Here is a 20,107-nt window from a genome sequence, read left to right on the forward strand (position 1 = left end):
AGGAGTGCTAGCCTGAACGTGTAGGAGCTTCTTGTGTATTTAAAGTACTGAATCCAACAAAGCTGAAGGAAACTAATCACTCTGACCTGCTTTTCTGGGAATACAAGGTCTCAGAATGAAATCTACCATTCCTCTGGAGAGAAGATCCATGCACTTGGCAAAGAAAGCAAGCTGGTGCCAAATTCTTGTCTTCTGACTTTGTTATAATAAAAGTTCACGTGGCACTTTAAAGTTGTGCCTAATCAAGAATACAATTTTGCTCAAAGCAATGAATTACATTTTAGGACAGGGTGTTTCCAAAGAATAATTGTTGTTCCAACAATCTGCAGCAGGGACCTTTGCAATCCTGCTGCTGTGAGCAGATGTGCAGTGTGATGCAAAATCAAAATGCTGTACAGTTGCAGTTCACCAGCTAAAATCCTAATTCCTTGCCTCCTCTGTGTTGATTTTTTTCCCCCCAAAACCAAACCACAACCAAAACAACCCCCTAAAGCAGTAACAAGCAAACGAGGTTGAGATTTTCGTCTGACAGATGTATCCCGGTGGGAGGGTTTAGTGCAATGCCTGTGTGGTGGCACTGCACTCCTCGGCTGCTGTGACAGCCTCAGACGATGGGGAGCCGAGAGCTCCTCTCTGAGGTGTCAGGCACAATGATGTCATATTTTGCAGTGGAACAAACAGAACATGGTAAGGATGGAATACTGCAGAGCTTGCAGACATCTTTCCAGAAATGTTTATGCCTTAATCTGCTGGAATTCACCATAAAATGGCTTGTAAAGGCAATATGCTATCTAAGCAGCCTCTCCAGTTCTAGGAAACAGATGCAAAACAACTGCTCCTAGAATGGAAAAAAAGGGTAAGGTAAGCCTTAATTATGTTTTGACTGAACACAACCAAAAAAAAAAAAAGATGAATCAGAGGAAAACAATCTTGACCCAAAAGGAGCTGCAAAAGCAAATGCTGAAGGACACGGGTCTGAGGTTGGGTGGGGAAAGGGGTTGTTAGAAATTTTGATGATATATTTGTAGAAGGCTGTTGTTTAATCTTTGCCCTAAGAGCTGATGGATGGTCTAACAGATGAAAATTTGTTTCTCTTCAGAGGCTTGTTCTTTCAAAATGAGAATTTTAAGTGCACAGTGTTCTGACCTGAAATATTTCAATTCTAGCCTGAATTCCTATGCCAGCGGGGATTATGAGATCATGCTGTCTGTCAACTCCTCTTTCGTCCATCTGTTCCCTTCCTCCTTTTCTTGATAACTTCTGAACCTTCTGGCTAATTTTCACCAAATTTGACAAAGCAGAGATAGAATGGAGCCTGCAATTAATAATCCATGATGAAAACTTTCATGGAAATTCCATGTCTGGGTAGAAAGAAAAAGAAATGATTTCCTGCATTGAACATGGCCAAATTGAGCTCTTCCCTGTTTTCAAGAGGTGGCCACTGGCCAGCACGGATGTAGCTCCAAACCTGCTCCAGAATGAGATGGAGTGCTGCTTCCCCAGGTGAACAGATGGGGACATAGGTTTGGGAAAGGCCACAAAGGAGGGGGGACATCGTAGCTGTGTGAGTCTGGAAAGAGGGAGAGGAAGCAGCCACACAGGGAACTGAAGGCATCAGTTGCAGCAATCCAGGCAGACAATTTGACAGACAAAAGACAGGCAAACTTTAATCAGATGTATTTGTGGACTTCATTGGCAGAGCTGCCTTTGGACAGCAGGATTTTAGGAATTTTTCTAGGTGTTTAAAATTTGCTTTTGTGCAGGCATTTTTTTACATGAGTTACACTGATATTTATAAAAAAAACCAAACCAAAACCCCAAACCACAACACTGTGAAGCACAAGTCTGCAAAATACCACTGTAGGAGAAGTTCATTTTGGTGCAAGTAACTGACTGAACTGAAACAGCAGGGCATTATGAAATAAGCTGGTGAATGCTTTTGTTCCTTCCCTGTTGGACAGACACAATGCACTCTATCTGCAAGATGATTTAAAAATTCAGCCAGCTTAAATTGCAGCTGCAGATCAGACTGTAATCTGATGGGGAGGAATTCAACACTACAGCTCTTTTTGCCCATGAGAACTCAATGCTAGGTCAGGGTTTAGTCTAAAAAGGTCTTGCACAGACCACATTATACCAGAAACCAACATTCTGCACTTTGCAAGTGATACAGGTGCTGAATTTGATCAAAAAAGCCTAACGTGAACTTGCCTTAGCTGTGCTAAGCTGCAAGATTGCTCATTTCCCTGTGTTGGTTCATTTCAACAATTGCATTAAGTGAGATTAGAGAAGCTGGACATTTAGGACAAGTAGTGGGAGGGCTCAACCACCTACATATGGGCTGGGTCAATGCTTCATCAGGGTGAAATGTAGAGATAACATTTCTGGATACAATAAATTATTTCTTTTTAGAATAACTGGCCCTATGAACCACAACAAAATGAAATGCCATTCTGAATTTAGTCTTCAGCAGTGCAGAGGATCTAATTCAAGAGCTATTAGTGGGTGAGCTGCTCAATAGTAGCAACCACAATATAATTAAACTTAACACTAAGATGAATGCAAGACAAATAAAGCAAATAGATACTCAATTTTAAGAAAATGACTTATGCAAAAATGGGGAAAAACGCCAAAAAAAACCCTAAATGAGCAGTTCCAAACCAAGGAGCCTGAAAACATCCATAAGGCTTAAAAATACAGTTCTAGAAGCCAAGGTAAAATGTCTGACATAAATAAAAAAACATGGCGTAAACCTCCTCCCCCCTTGTGTGACTCAATGAGAACTTTAGGGAGGCTGTTGCAAGGCACATGGGGAAGCCCAGAAAAACGTGGCATGAGAAATGTAAAGAGGAAGTGAAGACAGCTAAACTTGAGGAGTGGCTGATAAAGGATGCTCAGAGCATTAGTGACAAGTTTACATGACGCTCGTTTGAGAGCCAGCCTTTGCAATGCAGAGGTGCTGCAATCTGTGGCCAGAGCGTTCTGGTAACTTCATGGGCAGCAGCAGCCAAAAAGCCAGGAAAAAACCAGGGAGCTTTGTAAGGAAAGCACTGGAAATGAGGATTCCATAGGAAACCTTGGTACACCCATGCCCTGAGGACTCTGGTCTCAGCATCCTGAGCGAGGCACAGCGATGCTGTGAAAGGTTCAGATGAAGCTGCTGGGGACAATGCGGGGAATGGAGCACTGGAACAATGCAGGAAATGAAGCACTGGAACAATGCAGGAAATGAAGCACTGCCTCTACAGAGGCCAAATTTTGGGACTCTCCAAACTGGAGAGGAAAAAGCTAAAGGAAAATGCTCTGGGTGTTTGTAAATTGCCATGAATATCAAGGGTAAGGTACATGCAGAAGTGGCAGTGACCAAATCCTGAAATGCAAGTACCAGGATCATTTGATGGGTTTTAGAGAGAGCTATAAAACAATTAGGAAAGTGCCTTTTCAAGCAGCACTTAATGATGTTCTGGGATGTTGCCTTGTGAAGTTATGTATGAGCATGTTCAAAAAGGCACCAGGCAAATCCAGGGACCTTGAGCCCATGAATTACTGAAAAGACTAAGCAGGGATGAAAACCAGCAACACAGGGTACGGATATTGAAGTGCCCGCCGCTAGCCATGTCTGGGCTTCAAAGGAAGCTGAAGGGTACAGCGGTCACGACTGGACGACATCAATTGCGCTCAGGTCTGCCCCAGCCTCCCCTTTCCGTGTGCTGGGAAGGGAAAATAGCGAGCAAGGGCCGCGGAGAGGGGAAGGGACGGCCCCGACGGCGGCTGAGGGACCGGACCGAGCGATCCCGCCCCAGCCGAGCGTCCTGAGGGGAAGGGCGGCCCGGCCGTTGGAGCCCCGCCCACATGACGTCACCGGTCAGCGGGCCGCGCGTGAGGCGGAAAACTGCGCGCGTGCGCGGGAGGCCCCGTGGGCGGAGCGGGCCCGCGCGCAAGCGCGGTGGAGGGAAAGGGGCGGGGACGCCGCGCGCGCGGCGGGCGGTTCGAGCTGCGGGCGCTTCCCTGAACCTTCCCTGAACCTCCCCTCAGCCTCCCTTCAGCCTCCCTTCAGCCTTCCCGCCGCCGCCCCTCACCCTCTCTGAGCTTCTTTCCAATCCTCCCGTAGCCTCCCCTCCGCCTTTCCGCTTCTTTCCCTCAGCTCTCCCTGAGGCTCCCTTCAGCCTTCCCGCCATTTCTCGCCTCGCTCCCCTCCCCTCGAGCCGCCGCTGCGGCGGAGCAGAGCTCTGGGGTGAGTATGGAGCGGTGCTGCGGGCTCGGGACTCGCTGCCGGCGGGGCGGGATCAGCCGCCGCTACCGCGCCCCCGCTCCTCTCCGACCTCTCCTCCCGGCCGGGGTCCCTGTGTGGCCGGAGGCTGCGGCTGCCCCGGGGCGGGACGTGGTCCCTGGGGGCTCCACTTGTGCGGCCCGCGCGGGGCCGGGCATCGCGGGGGCTCCCTCAGGGTTCCGAGCTGTTGTTTGTGGTGTTTGATGGCAGTGGCAGTGCCGCGGTGGCCCAGCGTGCCGCGCACAGGGCTCTGTGGGGGCCCATTATTTCACAGAATCACAGAATCAGTAAGGTTGGAAGGGACCTTTGGAGACCATCCAGTCCAGCCCTGCTGCAGGGTCACCTGGAGCGGGTTACCCAGGAACGCGTCCACGTTGTTTTGGAATGTCTCCAGAGGGGGATTTCACGACCTCTCCGGGCAGCCTGTTCCAGTGCCCTGCCACCCTCAGCGTAAAGTTCGAACTCGTGCTAAAGTCAAACTCCTTGTGTTTTAGTTTATAGCCATTACTCCTTGTCAGTGGGCTCCACTGAAAAGAGTGTGGCAGCGTCCTCTTGGCGCCCATATTTATGTATTTTGAGGACAGCCGTTTTAAGCACGTTGGGCAGAGGACGTTTGGGGCGCTGCCCTGTGACACGGGACTCGCACAACGTTCTGTGGCATCTGCAGTGTCTGAGCTAAGTCAGACACATGGGGAGCTTTAGAGGAATGGCTTTACTTGTTCAGCTCTCCAGGCTGGCAGAGTGGGCTTCTCAGGGGGAATGTATGTTTTAGGAACAAAGTATTAGGTAGTATCAAACTAAAAAAAGTCCCTTAGTGTTACTAGAGTATTGCAGGCAAGGCCTCCTGACTGTTGATAACTTATCCTATATTCTTTGCTGTCTGTTACACACACTTTAGGATCCCAAAGCTAAGAAACAGAAAAGCAGCGAACTCCCTTTTCATGTAAGTTGTGACCGTTTCACAAGGGTATTTTTACATTTATTTTAGTTTAAATTTTTTATAATTGATAAAAAAATCTGCAGTTTTGAGGTATTATATGTTAAAGCATTTCTTGTTCCATTTTCAGAGGAAACTTTAAACCAAAGGTTTAGAAGACAAGATTCTGCTTGCTGTCGGGGTAAAAAGCCCTTATAGCCAAGATATTGAAATGCTGTGCAACATCACTGTAGTTTTGTTTTTAGAACAAACTGAAAACCCTGATCATTTTGGAAGATTTAAAATAATTGTGGGTGTTTTTTAAATGAATATGCAGAAAACCATGTAAGTAAAATCACTTTTGCAGGCCAATGAATTGCTCAGTATTAACACCTGTTGCATTTAAATTAATGATACTATACTGTTTCCATAATAAGTTTATGTGAATTAAGGAAAAACATAGGTGCTTGCAATGATCTGGGATGTAATTGATACAAAAATATGTCCTGATTTAACCAACAAAATATATTAAGATATCTGAAATTAAAATTGATGTCAAGTCTTTGAATAGCCACTTTAGTCCAAAACAGCCTTCAGGGTTTTTTTTGTTTGATTTTTGGTTTTTTTTTTGTGATCTGACACTTCCTTTTTCCTGTACAGACTCATTTTATTAAAATACTGAATATCCTTTTTAAATGGCAAAAAAATTAAAGCTGGAATAATACCTCAGATTTTTTCATGTGTTTGGATCTTTTCTGCTTACAAAAATATTTCCATCATGAGCTGTGGAAAGGATTTTGTGGAAACTCTTAAAAAAATTGGATATCCAAAGGCTGATGAGCTTAATGGAGAAGATTTTGACTGGATGTTTGAGTCTTCAGAAGACAAATCATTTTTGGAATGGTTTTGTGGAAACATAAATGGGCAGCACGTGGTACCTGAAGAAGAACTGCAAGATTTTGATAATCTCCTCCAGCATGGTAAGGCTGTTTTGGAAGGAAATGCACTGGATGATGTCCTTAAAACCTTGGAGCCCACAGGTTCAACAAGCAGTAGCCAAGAGGAAGATGAGGAAGAAGTGAAGAAATTGGAGGATGAACTTCAGACTCTTCAGAAGTTAAAAAACCTTCAAATTCATCGGCATAATAAGCTCCAGCTGTTGGTTGCTACAAACAGCCACTTGTTACAAACGTTCCAGAGCAGAGAGGAAGAAGCACGGAAGGAAAGGAAGGAAGGACTGGAAGTGTTTACTGCAGCAAATAATAAGATTGACAATGAACTGCAGTCTCTTATAGCTGCAGTGAAGGAATTTGCCTCTTTCTTCACTGCTTCAGATTCACAACAAGGGTCAGATGCACATCCACTGTTTTTTTCACAAATTTCTTTGGACAGATATTTGTCTGTGGAAGAACAAAACACTGCAGCACTTACATCACACTTAAAAAAGCTTTTTTATGAAGGTATGCCTAAATGTGCTGAAAAGTCACATGAAGACATCTTTCAGCTTGAAGATTTAATCAAGCAAGTCCCTTTTGATGAGGCTAATGAAATGTGTGAAGAGAGGCAAGAGATAGCCAGGCTCCAGGCATCGTATATCTGTGGTCAGAACCAGCTAATTCAGCTGCAGGCTGAAGAGGAAGGCATCAGTTCAGCTATCAAGTGTGCAGAGAGCCTGCTGCACTCCTTGGACAAGGTAAGGTAAAAAGGTGATGGAAGGTGCTGGAGTTCTAAACAAACAGGCAAGTTCCACTGGACCTAGTGAAAGGAATTGCTGAGTGACTTATTTCAGTTGTTTTTATGTGTGAAATTGCACTTTGATGAAGCTTTAGTCTTGCTCACAAAACTGCTCTTGTGAAATATCTTCAATTTCCATAGTTAGAAGTTCTTCAGTTTGGTAGAGTACCTTTAATTCTATTTTTTCGGCATTACTACTTTTAAAATCCTAGAATTTATAGTATATATATTTATTATGTATCTTTCTAGTTTAGTTTAACTTTCAATTTTCAAATTAGACCTGGCTCTTTGTACAGTAAACAGAATCTTAGCTTTGGTTGCAGTTTTGTGGTATCAGGGAGCCAATATGATAAATGCATTCCTGTTTATATTGCACAGCATAAGCTTAAAAAGTTTTAGTTCATTCACTCTGACAACTCAAGTATTTGTACCAAATAAATGAATCTGAGAGTTAAAGCCCCAGAAGTCTTTCAACAAGTGAGTGACAGGCAGATGTGGTTAGTGGAATTTGTGAAGAAATCATAATGAAAGGAAAGGTATTTGCTTATGCCAGACATGGAATAACTTGAGGCATTATGTCAGTTTGTATATTTTCATTTATGGATGACTAGTATATAGGACTTGATTGATTAGGGTAATTTGGAAAAGATTGATTCTGCCAGCAGTGTTGATATCTCACTGAGTATAAAAAATTATGTTTGCTTGTGAGATTTCAGTTAGGCATGCTTGAAACAGGTGCTAGGTAAAATGCAGCTCTTTTATTTTTAACACAATAAACTGTTTCCTGACCCTGTGATAGAATGAAATTACTTTTTACTGAAATATATTTGTTATCTACTTTGTTCATCTGTATTTGCATTATTTTGTAAAATTCTGTAAAACTACTGTGGAGTTATCATTTAATTTTGTAGCTAAATGTAACATAAATACATGAATCTTATATGAACTGAAGAAATGTTTGGGATGTGGCTTGGCAGGAACCATGAAGAAATTCACAAATATTTTGTTTTATGCAGGATATTGGACAACAGGAAAACTTTGATGCTAAAATATCTAGTTTAAGTGCTGAAATTTCAGCAATTAAAGAAGATATAGCTCGAATAAATAATGAAGAGCTGCTTCCCCTTCTTAAGAAGAAAGCACAACTTTTGACTGCACCAGTGGTGAAAGAATACTTGGATCACCAAATTGCTCGGCAGGACTGTTATGCTGCAATTCAAGATAAAATAGGCAGGCATTTGATAAGACAGAAAACATCATTTGAACTTATTCAGCTGGCTTGTGAACTGGAGATGAAGAAACACCAGGAGTTCAGCTGCCAGCTGGAGAATTTGGTAGAATCTCTGAAACAAAGCACTGATGAGTTAGAGCAGAGGCTACAGGCGATGGCTGAGCAAAGTGAGCAGGCAAAGCCAAGGAGCACTATTGGCCCAGAGGATGGCTTAGCTTGCAGGTAAGTGTTAGAGTCACTGTTGGGCTTGCTTTGAAATAATGCTGGGGACATGAAGGCTCAGGCAAGGGGAGCCTTGCCTGCTGCCAAGTTCTTACTTACTTGCTGTAGCTAATTAGAATTTTGAATTTTTCAAGAACTGAAGCTTTCAACATGTGAAACTTGTTTCTTGCATGTCCTTTGAAATTCTTTGCAGGTTTGCCTGAGGAAAAACCTTTCAATTATCAGTCTTTTTAATATTGCTGAAGGATTCCTAATTAATATCCATAACATGAAGAATGTTTAACCCCAAGTCTGTCTTATCTAGCACCTCCTGATACTCTAGAGGTGTAGATGTTAACAGCAGTGATTTCCCAGGCTGTGTGCACGGCCGGCAAGAACCCCCCGTGTGGTAGGAGAGAGGAATGACTCCTTCGGACTGTGACGTGTTCAGCTCGTTTTTGCTTGATTTGTCATCTGCTTTGAGTGTCCTGGTACCCATGTAGGAGTCTGGTTTTTCACCATCAAAATCATTAAGTCTCCTTAAAGTTCAGGTGATACAGTTAAGGATGTGCGCTGTGCTGCTCCTCTATCAAGACTAAACCTTTTGATGTGATATATTGTATAATTATAGGTGTGTTACTGTCAGACTTTTCCTCCTTCTTTAGAATGATGCTTTAAGTGTGTTTGTTTTTTTTCAATAATTGATAAGTGATAGCTGAATATTGTTAGGCACAGTGAATAACTGCAAGAATTAGGCAGCATTAATTTTACTCCTATTGTGTGTTTGTGTCAGCTTGTTACATTTTTGTTCAGCTTTATTATAAAGTCTCCAAATCACGGAATATTTCTGGCTACTTTTTTTTTTTTTTTTTAGATAAAGGGCAGTTAAGTTGAAAGATTTAAAAACCTTATAGGCTTTGTAAACAGAAGACACTTGAAAGACATTCAGTTACTTCTGAAATATAGCTCCCCTTAATAAAGCCAGTCTGATTTTATATCAGGGATTAGCTCCTGGAGATTTTGTTATGCATGGGTGGTAGTAACATTTGGACTATGTAGAGTTGTCTGTAATCTTACTGAGCCCATTCCTGATACAGTTAAGGGTGCACTTTGCTGTAGTGTGCAATGCTGTCTTTTGCATGACTTGTAACTAATTAGAGAATTTCTTAGCAGTCTCTTCATAGAGAGACAGAAAACAGGAAATACTTCAGTAAGCTTGAAAATGTTACAAAGATGGTTCTTATTTCTCATTGGCTGTTGAAGTCTGCTTTCATTCAGCACTTAAAAAAAAACATCTTATTTTGCTCTTGAAGTGTCAGGAAATAGTTGGCAAAAGCACACTGTCAACTTCTATTTGCATTCATGATGTACTTACTAACTGTTACTTTAATATTTCATTGCTGCTAATTTCATATTGAAATATTTGGATTCCTATTAATCACTGCTATGTATAGATGGAATCCTGAAATCCATGGGAGACAAAGTAGTGTTGTAAAAGTGCCCTCAGCAGAACTTACCTTACTCATCCTCTGACTTCTCAACACAGACATGTTCCCTTAACTAATGATGATAGACACACAAATATTTTAACTTTCCTAACTTCTAACTTCACTTGTTACAGGCTGTATCAGCTCCTGGAAGGAGGAAGTAAAAAACAACAATTGTTTAAGACATACAAGAGCCTGGAGCAGATGGCTCAGAAGTTAAAGCAGGACTGTGCCTCAGTGGAAGATGAGCTGGCAGCATCTGCTCAGGAGCAGTGTCTCCTCTTGTCCAGCCTAGAGGGGCAGGTGGATGCCCTTCGTGGTGCTCTCTACTGTGGAACGAATCGGATCCAGCTCCGCAGTCCAGTGAGCCCTTAATGAGTGCTTTCAAATGTCTGCATTGTTTGTCATGTTCTTTTACTGATAAAAGGATAGTGTGAAGGCTCTAGACATTAAAACTGTCCCCACTTATTAGCAACAAATGTAGTAACATAATGATGATGGATGCTGAACATTTACATTGTTCTTGGCTAATGTTGGGTTTTTATAAATGCTGGCAGGTAATAATTTTTTGGTTTCTGAGCAAACAGTTGGATCTATCTGAATTTCTTTCAAAGGCATGTGCAGTCCTGTATTCCTGTAAGTCTGTGGTGTGGGGGATCCTTTGTCTGGGTAGGGTGTCACTGGAAAACTCATTTAAGTTGCTCTTTATTTCATATGGGCTCTCTGCCCTGTTACCTGTAAGACCCCAGTAGTATGGTTTGGCCCCTTAAAAGCCTGGCCATGGCTGGGTCATTTGGACAAAATAGAAATACCAGAATTTTGAAGGACAGCTGTAGTAGGACAATCCTCCTGCACAGCTCTCAGGTATTATGCTTAGAACATCTTTTAAATAGGAGCAGGATTTGTTAAATGCACCTTGTTATGGTTTTTAAGTCCTTGTAGATACCTCAAAAATGCATCAAGGGAAATCTTCTGTTACATAATACTTTCTTGGTTAATTATATACAAATATATTTAACATTCATCTGTCAAATGAATTTACAGCATATAGAACAGTTTTTATTTAAAAATGAGACTGTAATTGGAACAGTATGTATTTAGGGATTGCACATTATTAAATAAAATACCTTCCTATTGATTTAAGTTACTTCTTAAAATATGACATCTTGTTCTACTGCTACTGTTTCTCAAGGAAAGTAATTCCTTTAATAAGGGAATAATGTGCAAGTAGATGATTACTCTGCTTATACTGAACTATTACAGGAATGCCAGCTGGGAAAGTTGTAGCTGGTATTTAATGATTTAATTGCAAAATTGATTTGGCTTTCTGTTGTGCTTTTTTCTGTTTGTTCCCTTTTAAGATTTGACTAGCAATGAAGACTTGTAATTGATAGAAAATGTAATTCACTCATGTCTCTAGGTCAGGTTCAGATTCTTGTGGTCTTAACTCATTTGGTCAACAACTAAATGAAATTACATTTGCATAATACAATATGAGTTCTGTTACATGGAGCTCAAAAATGATATACATTGAATGGAATCCCTTTTTGTCTTTGTTTCTGTTTTTTTTTTAATTATTCTTTGATTACAAACAAATGGCTTCCCAAAGCAAAAAACCTTTCATATTTCTACTTCAGCTGGTATATTAACAATAGAAAAGTAATAATATTTTCTCTTTTATTTTTTATTAGGAACTTACTGAGCAGTTTCACCAACTGGAATTGGATTTAGATGAACTAAATAATCTCCTTAAGGATCTGGTTGCTGATCTGAAGTCGAAGAGAAGCTTTTTAGAGTCCAATAGGCTGCTTCAGATGGAAAGAGACTTGTATGTGTATTTTTTCAAAGATGAAGGGCAGTTGAAAGAGATGGTGGAGAGGCTTGAGCAGCAGTCCCAGGCTAAAGCCAGTGGTCTGGAAGATGAGAATTTTACAACCAGTGCAGTTCTTAATATCTAAACAGCAATGTACTCTTAAGAAAGGAAAATATTAATGTAAACTGTCTGAGTTTATGGAATAATAAGCATTAGCTTGTCAAGGCTGACACTTACCTGTCACTGCAGTGACTTACTGCCACTGTTAGCAGCTGAGATTGTGCTGCTCTATGGCTTCTTCTGCCCCCTGAATTCAATCTCTGTTTTGTCAGAACTCTTGGATATGAAGTAATTGTTGGTTATTTGAAAGAAGTGTGTTCAGGCTGCTCTTCTGCTGGCCTGTGTGTTCATTTCTTCTGCACACAGCATAGCTTCAATAGGAACGTGAACCCTTGAGTCTTTCTGCATGCTAAGAACTTTTTGAACTGCAAAATGAATGTGGAGAAGGCATTCCAGATTTTGGAACAAGGATGTAATGTGCTCACACTGAAGAGGAGAATTCTCAAAGGCAGCAGATATTCCATGATTGTTTCCCTTACAGTTCTTCTAAGAAGACTTGGTTTTGTTAGAAATGTGTTGGAATATGTACCAGAATCTGTTTTAACTACCAAGACCATCTGTTTCAAGACCATTCCAATATCTCTTAATTTAACTTAAGGCCTATCTTCTCCATTGAAACCAGTCTATACTTATTGTGGCTTGTCAATGAACAAGAATTTTAAATTTATCTTTTGTACTTCTGAGTTTGCCTTATAATTTATAATGATAGGCATTTCAATTCAGAGTGCTGATGCTTTCATACTTGTCCTTTCATGTGCATTGTTAGCCCGTTTATCAAATTTTTATATAGCTTCCTAATATACCAATGGAACTAAATAGGCTTTTATAGTATGATAACTTCCAGTCTTTTATATTTTGATGGGATCAGCTGTGCTTGCTTTCAAGCACTGTACATATTGATGAAGGTTAGTATATTTGTTTAAATTCAGTACCAGTAGTCTTAAAACTGTTTTGATGGCACTCTTTTAACTTCTATGTGATTATAACTTATTTTTAAATGTGTTTTTTTTAACTTACTGGTTGGGTGTCTTTATGTCTGGATTTCATGCTGCTTAACTCTATACTTTGTGTATATTATTAAATGCCAAACTCTATCAATTCAGTTCAGTGTGGTTAATATTTGTGAGTTTTTCTAGGCCTGTTCTCAGGCATGGTGTCTTGTTTGTATTTAGTCTGATGGGTTCTCATTTTGATCTGCCCCTGGGGCTGGGACTGCTGCTTCCCAGCTTGGGAAGGCAGGAGCACTTTAACCCTCTGTAGGAAAGAAGTGTTGCTCTTAGGCATAGAAGTTGGGAGGAGTTGAGTGCAGGGAAGGATTGTACTTCTGACTCCTGGAATGTCAGGGAAAAGAAAGCCATTGCACCTCTCACTCTTTCCTTCACATGCTTCTACTTAGAACTAGATTGATATAGCCAGTGCTCATGCAGAGTGATGGGTGTTCCTCTGAATTAGATGCAAATATTTGCACTTTTAAGTATTAAAAGTTGCAAGGTACCTTGAGCCAAGAAAAATATTTCCGTGTAGGCAGAGGGACTGCTGTTTGCTGATGGTTAAGTTTGACAGTCTGTTCATGCACTGGGTCCAGTGGGAGAAGATCAGAGTAACAGGAGTCCAGCTACCCACTTGTATGGGAATAATTGAGCAACAGCAGGTTTTGCTAGAGTGATTGATTTGTGCAGCTTGGATCCTTGCAGTATTTTTTAAAATGTTGGATATTTCTCTTGTGTTTGTGACAAGTTTTACACGTTCTTCTGGTCTAACTGTAAAACAACAACAAGTCAGCAGCGTGGACACTGTTACTTGTGATTCTCCAGAGTGTGGTGTACCTAGGGATTCTGCCAAGCATTTGTAGGTAGTACAGAATATGGACAGGTCAGCTGGAAAACCAGCTCCTGTTCAGAAAAGGATAACAGTTACAACAACAGTAACTGGGGTCAAAGCTTGTAGGGACTATAAATGTTACTGACCAGTTCCTTAAATTAACAAGCCATAGTAGCTATTTTAAAGTTACTAATATATGGAAGTATTTGGATGCATCAATTATACAAAATTTTAAAAAGTAGAGGTCTTTTATGATAAATATTTTCTGAAACCGCACATAACCAATGGCTGTATATTGTGATAGTATTGCTTGTTTCTTTAATCTTGTGTTGGCTTAATTTTGGCAATTACTTGAAAGTTAACTATGTCTTTCCTGATGAAATCCAAGCACTAGTGACAGTAAATGTATCCATGTGCTAGATACAGACTACTTTAAAGATGCTGGGAGGGGAAAAGTATCTCAGACATACATACTTGTTTTATTTGTCAGATTTTATTTTCTTTCAGTACAAGTTAACTGTACTTAGGACTGCTGATTTTTTAATTGGGGTATTAAAACACTATTTCAAAGAAGTTTGTTTTTATAAATTATTATATTTTTATTTCAAATACAGTACTGATAGGCATGTCTGAGAGCAAATGTAATCTTCCATTGAGAATGAATGGCTAAACATGTTCACTATATTTTGTCTTCAATTTCAACAGAATATAAGTGAGGATTACTCATGGCCCTGATTAATTCATACTTTGTGTGTTCTGTGTTTAGGTTAACCTTAGAAATGGAGCGGTACATAGGATGTGAGATTTCTAAAGTGCCTTTATCTAATATTGCTCAGAGGATTATGACAGCTTTGCAGTCTATTCCTGTAGAAGCTCAGGCTAACAGAGAAAATAACCAGAGTGAGTAAAACTTAGCCTGTGTTTTTCTGTTGAAAAGTTGAAACACAACAGTATCAAACCTTTAGTCCCTGTTTTTAAATAGGTGACAAGAAAAGGTGAGACTTCAGGTTTACAGGTCTAGAAAAGGAATTAAGCTGTGACTGTGACATTTGCTGGGACTTTTCCAATTCAATAATGTTATGTGAGTGCAAGGAATGGTGCCATCAGTTTAATTTTTTCTCTTTCTGTTTCTCCTATGTTGTACAAAATTATATGGGAATTTCAGACTGTCCCTTAAGTACTACAATGTTGTAAATTAGATGCATATGTTAACTTGACTCTGGACTAGATATTTAAAGATCACTGGAGGTACTAGGAACTTAACAGGAAACCTGTGAGCTCTCCAGACTCATGTCTGTCCTTCAAACACATATTCATTAGCACTGTGCTCCTTGTGAAATTCTAGGGGGAAGAGTGAACAAAAGTCCCAGTGAAAGAACAAATTAGGCAATGTTACAAGTACCTCAGCAGTTCCAGAGTATTGTGGGCACTAAGGAGGTTTTGCAAGGTGCAGGTTTTATTCTCAGTTCTGTGCAAATCACAGGCAGTCAAATTATGGCTCTGGAAAGAAGTAGGAAGTTAAGAGTTTTGCTTACTTTCAGTTGTCTGTTTTCTCCTGACAGCTAGATCCTGGAATATTATCTGATCAATGGGCTTTAAATCTAACATTTATTCTGTGTACATCGTGGTTTTTGCAGCCACTGTTGTATATCAATTGTGGTTCAGGCTCCTCTTTCAGTAAAATATTGCATCAGTGGAGCCTGGTGATGTAGCAGTGACAAAGGTAATAGTTCATCACTGTGTAAATCACTGATACACATTTAAAGAAATGTGGGATGAGTTAATATAAAATGTTGCATTGTATATGGTACATCTAGGACCAAAACCCAGGTGATTTTAAAGAAAATTCTAGCTCTTTTTAGCCTCAGCTTGATATTTTACTTTTCTTGCTACCTTGTCATTGCCTATATATATATATTTATATATGTATATATAGCTTTGGTGTGGGTCTGTAAAAAGAAATTTATCTCTCTTAAAAAACCAAAAACAACTGCAAACCTCTGATGTTAGTGGTCTGTTTCAGACTGCATCGAACTGTATTTTATAGAGAGATTTTGAAATTTTTAATTCTACTTAATGGAAAAAATGTTTGCCTTTAGAAGGTAAATATTGGGCTCAAATAGAAAAGATATCTGCAATGTTGACCTAATTGGTGAAATTCTGTGGTTATCCTGGCTGTGGAGCTCCAATCTTTCCATCAAGCCTTGAGGAGTTGGAAGGCAGGGATGGGTTTCTGCTGCCATCTGGTGACACTTTGCCATAATTCAGAAACTGGAAGTTGCAGATCTCTTCAATACCTGTCATACTGATTGTTGTGTGCTGTCAGAGAGAAATGTAGTGCTCATCATCTTCTCTGGGGGTTGGATTTGTCAAGGAAAAGTGTCTAGCTGTAAAACAATTAAAAGCACTGAATGTAAACTCAAATACTATCATTCTTCATTTATTATCTCATTGTTGTAGAAAACAAAAGTAAAATGTTTGAAGCTACAAACACAGCTGTGGCATTTTGGCTGTTCTAACAGCTTAGGTTAGAATTTTGAACTGGAGCTCAATGTCTGATTATACACTTACACCAACCTGCATAAATAAGCTTATTTTCTTCAGTAGACAAAGGTCTTGATTGTCAAGGCAAGTGTTTTTAAAAACAGTTCTAGTAAATTGAAATAGGTTACCTTATGCTTTTTTTGATATTGGTTAACACCATTGTTGTTTCAGGAAGTATCTTGCTGCTGATAATGCCAGTTCATAGCTGACAGCAGCAGTTTGGTGTTGTACCCAGTGTGGGGAGACAAAACACATCCTCTGCCTGGGAGGTGCCTTTTGGCTGGGCAATAAGAGAATCAAGGGATAAAGGAATCCTAACTGCAAGCTCTGGGGAGACCTGTGCTTGAGGTGCCTGTTTCTGTGCCACTGAGAGAATTACTGCAAGCTGTTACCCCTGGCTCCTGCCTTCCAGGCTTCACTTGCTTCTCCTCTTCTTGGGACTTGGGGACAGTGTTAAGGCAGAAAAGAAATGCGTGTCCTAATGGTTTCATTGTCATGCCTGTTCTGTTGCAAGATGAGCAATGTGAAAAAATCCCCTGCAGGTGAAACATGGTCAGTTTGTAAAGCATGATGTGCTAAACTCAGATACAAATAATGCTTTATAGAACAAAAGTTTTGTGGAATACTGCTGAATTCCAAGAAAACAGTTAAGCTGTGTAAAGTTTCTAGAGTTTGGATTTTTTTTTTTTTTCCTTTGTGCTCATACCCCTAGCTTTACTATGACCAAAATGAGTTGTGTTTCTTTGAAAGAGGCAAATTCACATAATTATGGTATTCCTCTGAATACCATGGAAAAGGTTTTTCTGCTTTGTAGTGAATTTTAAATAATTTTTTTTCTTACTGGTGACAGAACAGTCTTTTAAATATGCCTATTTTGGAACCTGTAAGGCTCCTTTCAGCATGAATACTAACTTGATAAATGGTTGTCGAGGGAAATTTTTTTACACTTCTTTCAGGTTTGGTAAAACTGTCAGTAATATAACCTTGTATGAAACCTAAGATATATGGGCTACTTGCAGACTGATTTGTATTGTGAATTGTTTCTTCTTTTTTAAAGGTATAGAGAAGACAAAGGAAAATAAACTAGGTGATAAGGATGCACATCTGAGAAATGAAAAGGCAAGCATTTTGTAAGATTGAAAACCACTAAAAGCAGTCTTTTGTAGCAGGTTTGAAGTTACAGATTGGTTCTTTCATAACAAGCTTTATCATGATACATTTTATGCAGTCATAGTTCAGGTAACTTCCTCTGTCTTATTTTACACTTGGCCTATATTTACCTGTGAGAGTCTGGGCCCAGCTTCTGTTCCCTTTTTACAAGAAGTTGGTCTTTTATGACAGATTGATCAGAAATGAGGTTGCTGCATTCAGACAGCAGAGTTTAGAAATGTTCTCAGACTCCTGTTACTGAACAATCATAAAGTGAGCTGATTTGTATGAAAAATTACTTTGTATTAGGAAGCTTAATTTTGGGTTTAATCATTTCTCTGAATTTGGTTTGGTGTGCATGTGGGTGAGTGCCAGTGCAGGAGTGGGAGCAGGTCACTGTGGCAGCCCCAGCCCAGGCTTTGCTTGTAAAATCCATCGAGTTGATTGATGAGTTGCAGATGCTGCAACTAATCCCAGCTGCAAATTTCACAACCTTCCTTACTCTGACTCTGGTCCATGTTGCACACTTCAATTCCATCCAGGTTGCTCAGGATGCAGAAAACTGATGCCTTGTGTGGAATGAGATAGTTTCCTACAAGTTATACTGGCTCACAGGCAGCTGTGGGTGCACATGGAAAGGAGTGGAACCCCTTTTTGTAATGATGACACTCTAATTTTGACTTGCTGCATCTAATGAGATCTTCCTACATTGACATAAATTATGAAACTACATCCTGGGAGTCATTTTCTCTACTTCCAGCCATGTCATTATTTCTAATAGAAGGTCAGTTCTTCACAGAAGCTGCTGTTTCTCTCTGTGGTTAATTGCAGTTCCAGCTGTATTATTCTGACTTGATAATTAAATTCCTTTGTTTATATTTTTTGAATCTTTAAAAGAGAATCGCTTATTCCTGGTTCTATAATTACTAGAGTGTCCTAATTTAAATTCTGCTGTGTTAAATGATAAAACTATTTGCAGTTTGTCTGGAGAATACACTTGAGAGAATTAGTTGTCTTTCTATGGCTCTTAAACATTTGGCCCTTCTGTGATAGGATTTTTCACCTTCTGGTAACTTTATAGTGCCCACCTTTTGATTAGCATTGCAAAAATCCAATAATTTGTCTTCATTTGGAACAGCTACTATTCATTTTGGCAGTAGCAGAAGCTGAATTAGCTTCCTTTTCCTGTTTACTTAGAGTGTTAGAATTACCTTGTAATTGTACTTTTGCTGTAGAGTAGATCCTGTGAAGTATGATCTAAAGCAGTCTTAAGCCTTTTTCACCACTTGACTCTATAGTTCTAAGGTTTGGGAATATGGGAACTGGTTTGAGGGATATTGTGAAACCATAAAAAAGCCCCAAACTTACTGGCTTTGTCATTCTGGCTTGCTCAATCAATTCAGATGGGATGGAGGTGGACAGTAGCCTTTGATCAGTGACAAAAGTCATCTTGGGGACTGGAGGGAGCCCTGTACAGGAGGACTTTGTGCTTCTTCGAAGGGAGGAGGTCTCAGTTTTTGCAGTGGTAATGACAGCAGATGAACTGAATGAGGCTGGGCTAGAAGAGACCAAAATACAGTAATTATGAGAGATTGCAGTTACTTTCCAGTGGAGTTGATGAATATTATGCTTATGCATGATGCTCCAACAGAAAATTAGGAGACAACTGCTTTGTGGAACAGTTAGAGAACTCATGAGAAAAAATTTTTATTTGATTCTGTCTGAGATCAAGTCCAAAACCTTCCCTGCTGACATGTGCTCTTACAGAGACTATAATCTTTTGGAGACATTGAAAGATAGGTAGGTAAGACAGTAATGAATAATTTTCAACAAGAAAACTATATAAAATTGAAGAAGCTTTTAAAAGAAATTATATGGAATTTTGGATAGAAGCTTTTAAAAGAAATTATATGGAATTGCCCTCCAAATCCAGAACATTTGTAGGTAGTATAGGGATTTATTCAAAGTAGAATATTGATGATTTGAAATGAATACTAAATTGTGTCTGGAAAAAGTAGTATGGCTAAAAGGCAGTATGAAGGAGACTACTGAAAATGGCATCATGCAAAATGTGAGCTTAGCAGAATTTGTATTATTCTATACTTGCCTGAATTGACTAAGTTAAATGACATATACAATGGCATAGTTCAAAATAACTTTGAGGAAAAGCTTGCAAATGCATCACTAATACATGATTTTTTCAAATGCCTCTGGAGCAGAAATCTGGCCAGCTCCTCTAAGGCCTCTTTGTGATTGAGGCATAAAAAGGATTGAGGGAAGATGCAAATCTGTACATCTGTAAATAGTTAAACACACATTTACCTTGGGGAATCTTGGAAGGGTCACTGATTGCCATTCCAGAGAAATAAAATCAAGGCAGAGGATCTATTTCAGCTGAGGAGTTTGTAGAAGAAACTAGCAAAATAAATAGTAAGAAAGCACTAGGGCCAGTAGCATAGGAAGGAAATTTCTGAAGGAAATAAGGATGGAGGGGTAGAATTCCAGCACTACCCTGCAGCATCTTGCTGAATGCTGTTTAGTAGCATGCTGCTTTAGAGGGATCCAGGGACTATCTGGAGTAGGAAAAACTGTTCTGGGTATAGTGGATTAAACAGAATAGAATGTAATATTTATTAATACAGTTCATAATACTGCAATGCAACTTTCTTATGTATTTTTTTTATGTCTTTCAATCCTGTAAGTTGCTTGAAAGGATCCAGCTGATTCACATACTTGAGATTCTAAAGCAGTCATTAAAGTCCCGTGCCAAAAGTTCTGTAACAAATGAAACTGTCCTGAAAAGTGCTCTGAATGCTGAAGA

At 39.8% G+C, this 20,107-nt stretch overlaps 2 protein-coding genes across 4 annotated transcripts in view; both read left to right on the forward strand.

The window, feature by feature from the left end:
- The first annotated feature begins 4,027 nt into the window (after positions 1-4,027).
- Positions 4,028-12,874, forward strand: HAUS3 (HAUS augmin like complex subunit 3). Of its 3 annotated transcripts, none has more exons than XM_077177795.1 (6): positions 4,028-4,234; positions 5,169-5,213; positions 5,338-6,879; positions 7,937-8,373; positions 9,974-10,202; positions 11,531-12,874. In XM_077177795.1, exons 3-6 carry the CDS (start codon positions 5,965-5,967, stop codon positions 11,795-11,797), a joined length of 1,848 nt encoding a protein of 615 aa, XP_077033910.1. In that variant the 5' UTR covers positions 4,028-4,234; positions 5,169-5,213; positions 5,338-5,964; the 3' UTR covers positions 11,798-12,874. The 3 variants fall into 3 exon arrangements, with proteins under 3 accessions (XP_077033910.1, XP_077033912.1, XP_077033911.1); XM_077177797.1 differs by having other exon boundaries at positions 5,847-6,879; XM_077177796.1 differs by having other exon boundaries at positions 4,028-5,213; positions 5,847-6,879.
- Positions 12,875-12,998: 124 nt separating this feature from the next.
- POLN (DNA polymerase nu) overlaps positions 12,999-20,107 on the forward strand; it is a 90,287-nt gene continuing 83,178 nt past the window's right edge. The window contains exons 1-2 of the mRNA XM_054633648.2: positions 12,999-14,493; positions 17,195-17,256. Coding sequence (XP_054489623.2) covers positions 14,319-14,493; positions 17,195-17,256 — 237 coding nt within the window. The 5' untranslated portion in view covers positions 12,999-14,318. The remainder of the gene's footprint in view (positions 14,494-17,194; positions 17,257-20,107) is intronic.

The sequence above is a fragment of the Agelaius phoeniceus genome, chromosome 4, assembly GCF_051311805.1.
Source record: "Agelaius phoeniceus isolate bAgePho1 chromosome 4, bAgePho1.hap1, whole genome shotgun sequence".
NCBI lineage: Eukaryota > Metazoa > Chordata > Aves > Passeriformes > Icteridae > Agelaius > Agelaius phoeniceus.

Excerpts from the sequence above, each read along its gene's own strand:
- HAUS3 (XM_077177796.1), top strand. The coding sequence starts at position 5,965 with ATGAGCTGTGGAAAGGATTTTGTGGAAACTCTTAAAAAAATTGGATAT. Across the intron at positions 6,880-7,936 it reads TGCTGCACTCCTTGGACAAG|GATATTGGACAACAGGAAAA; the intron begins GTAAGGTAAAAA and ends TGTTTTATGCAG. Across the intron at positions 8,374-9,973 it reads GAGGATGGCTTAGCTTGCAG|GCTGTATCAGCTCCTGGAAG; the intron begins GTAAGTGTTAGA and ends CACTTGTTACAG.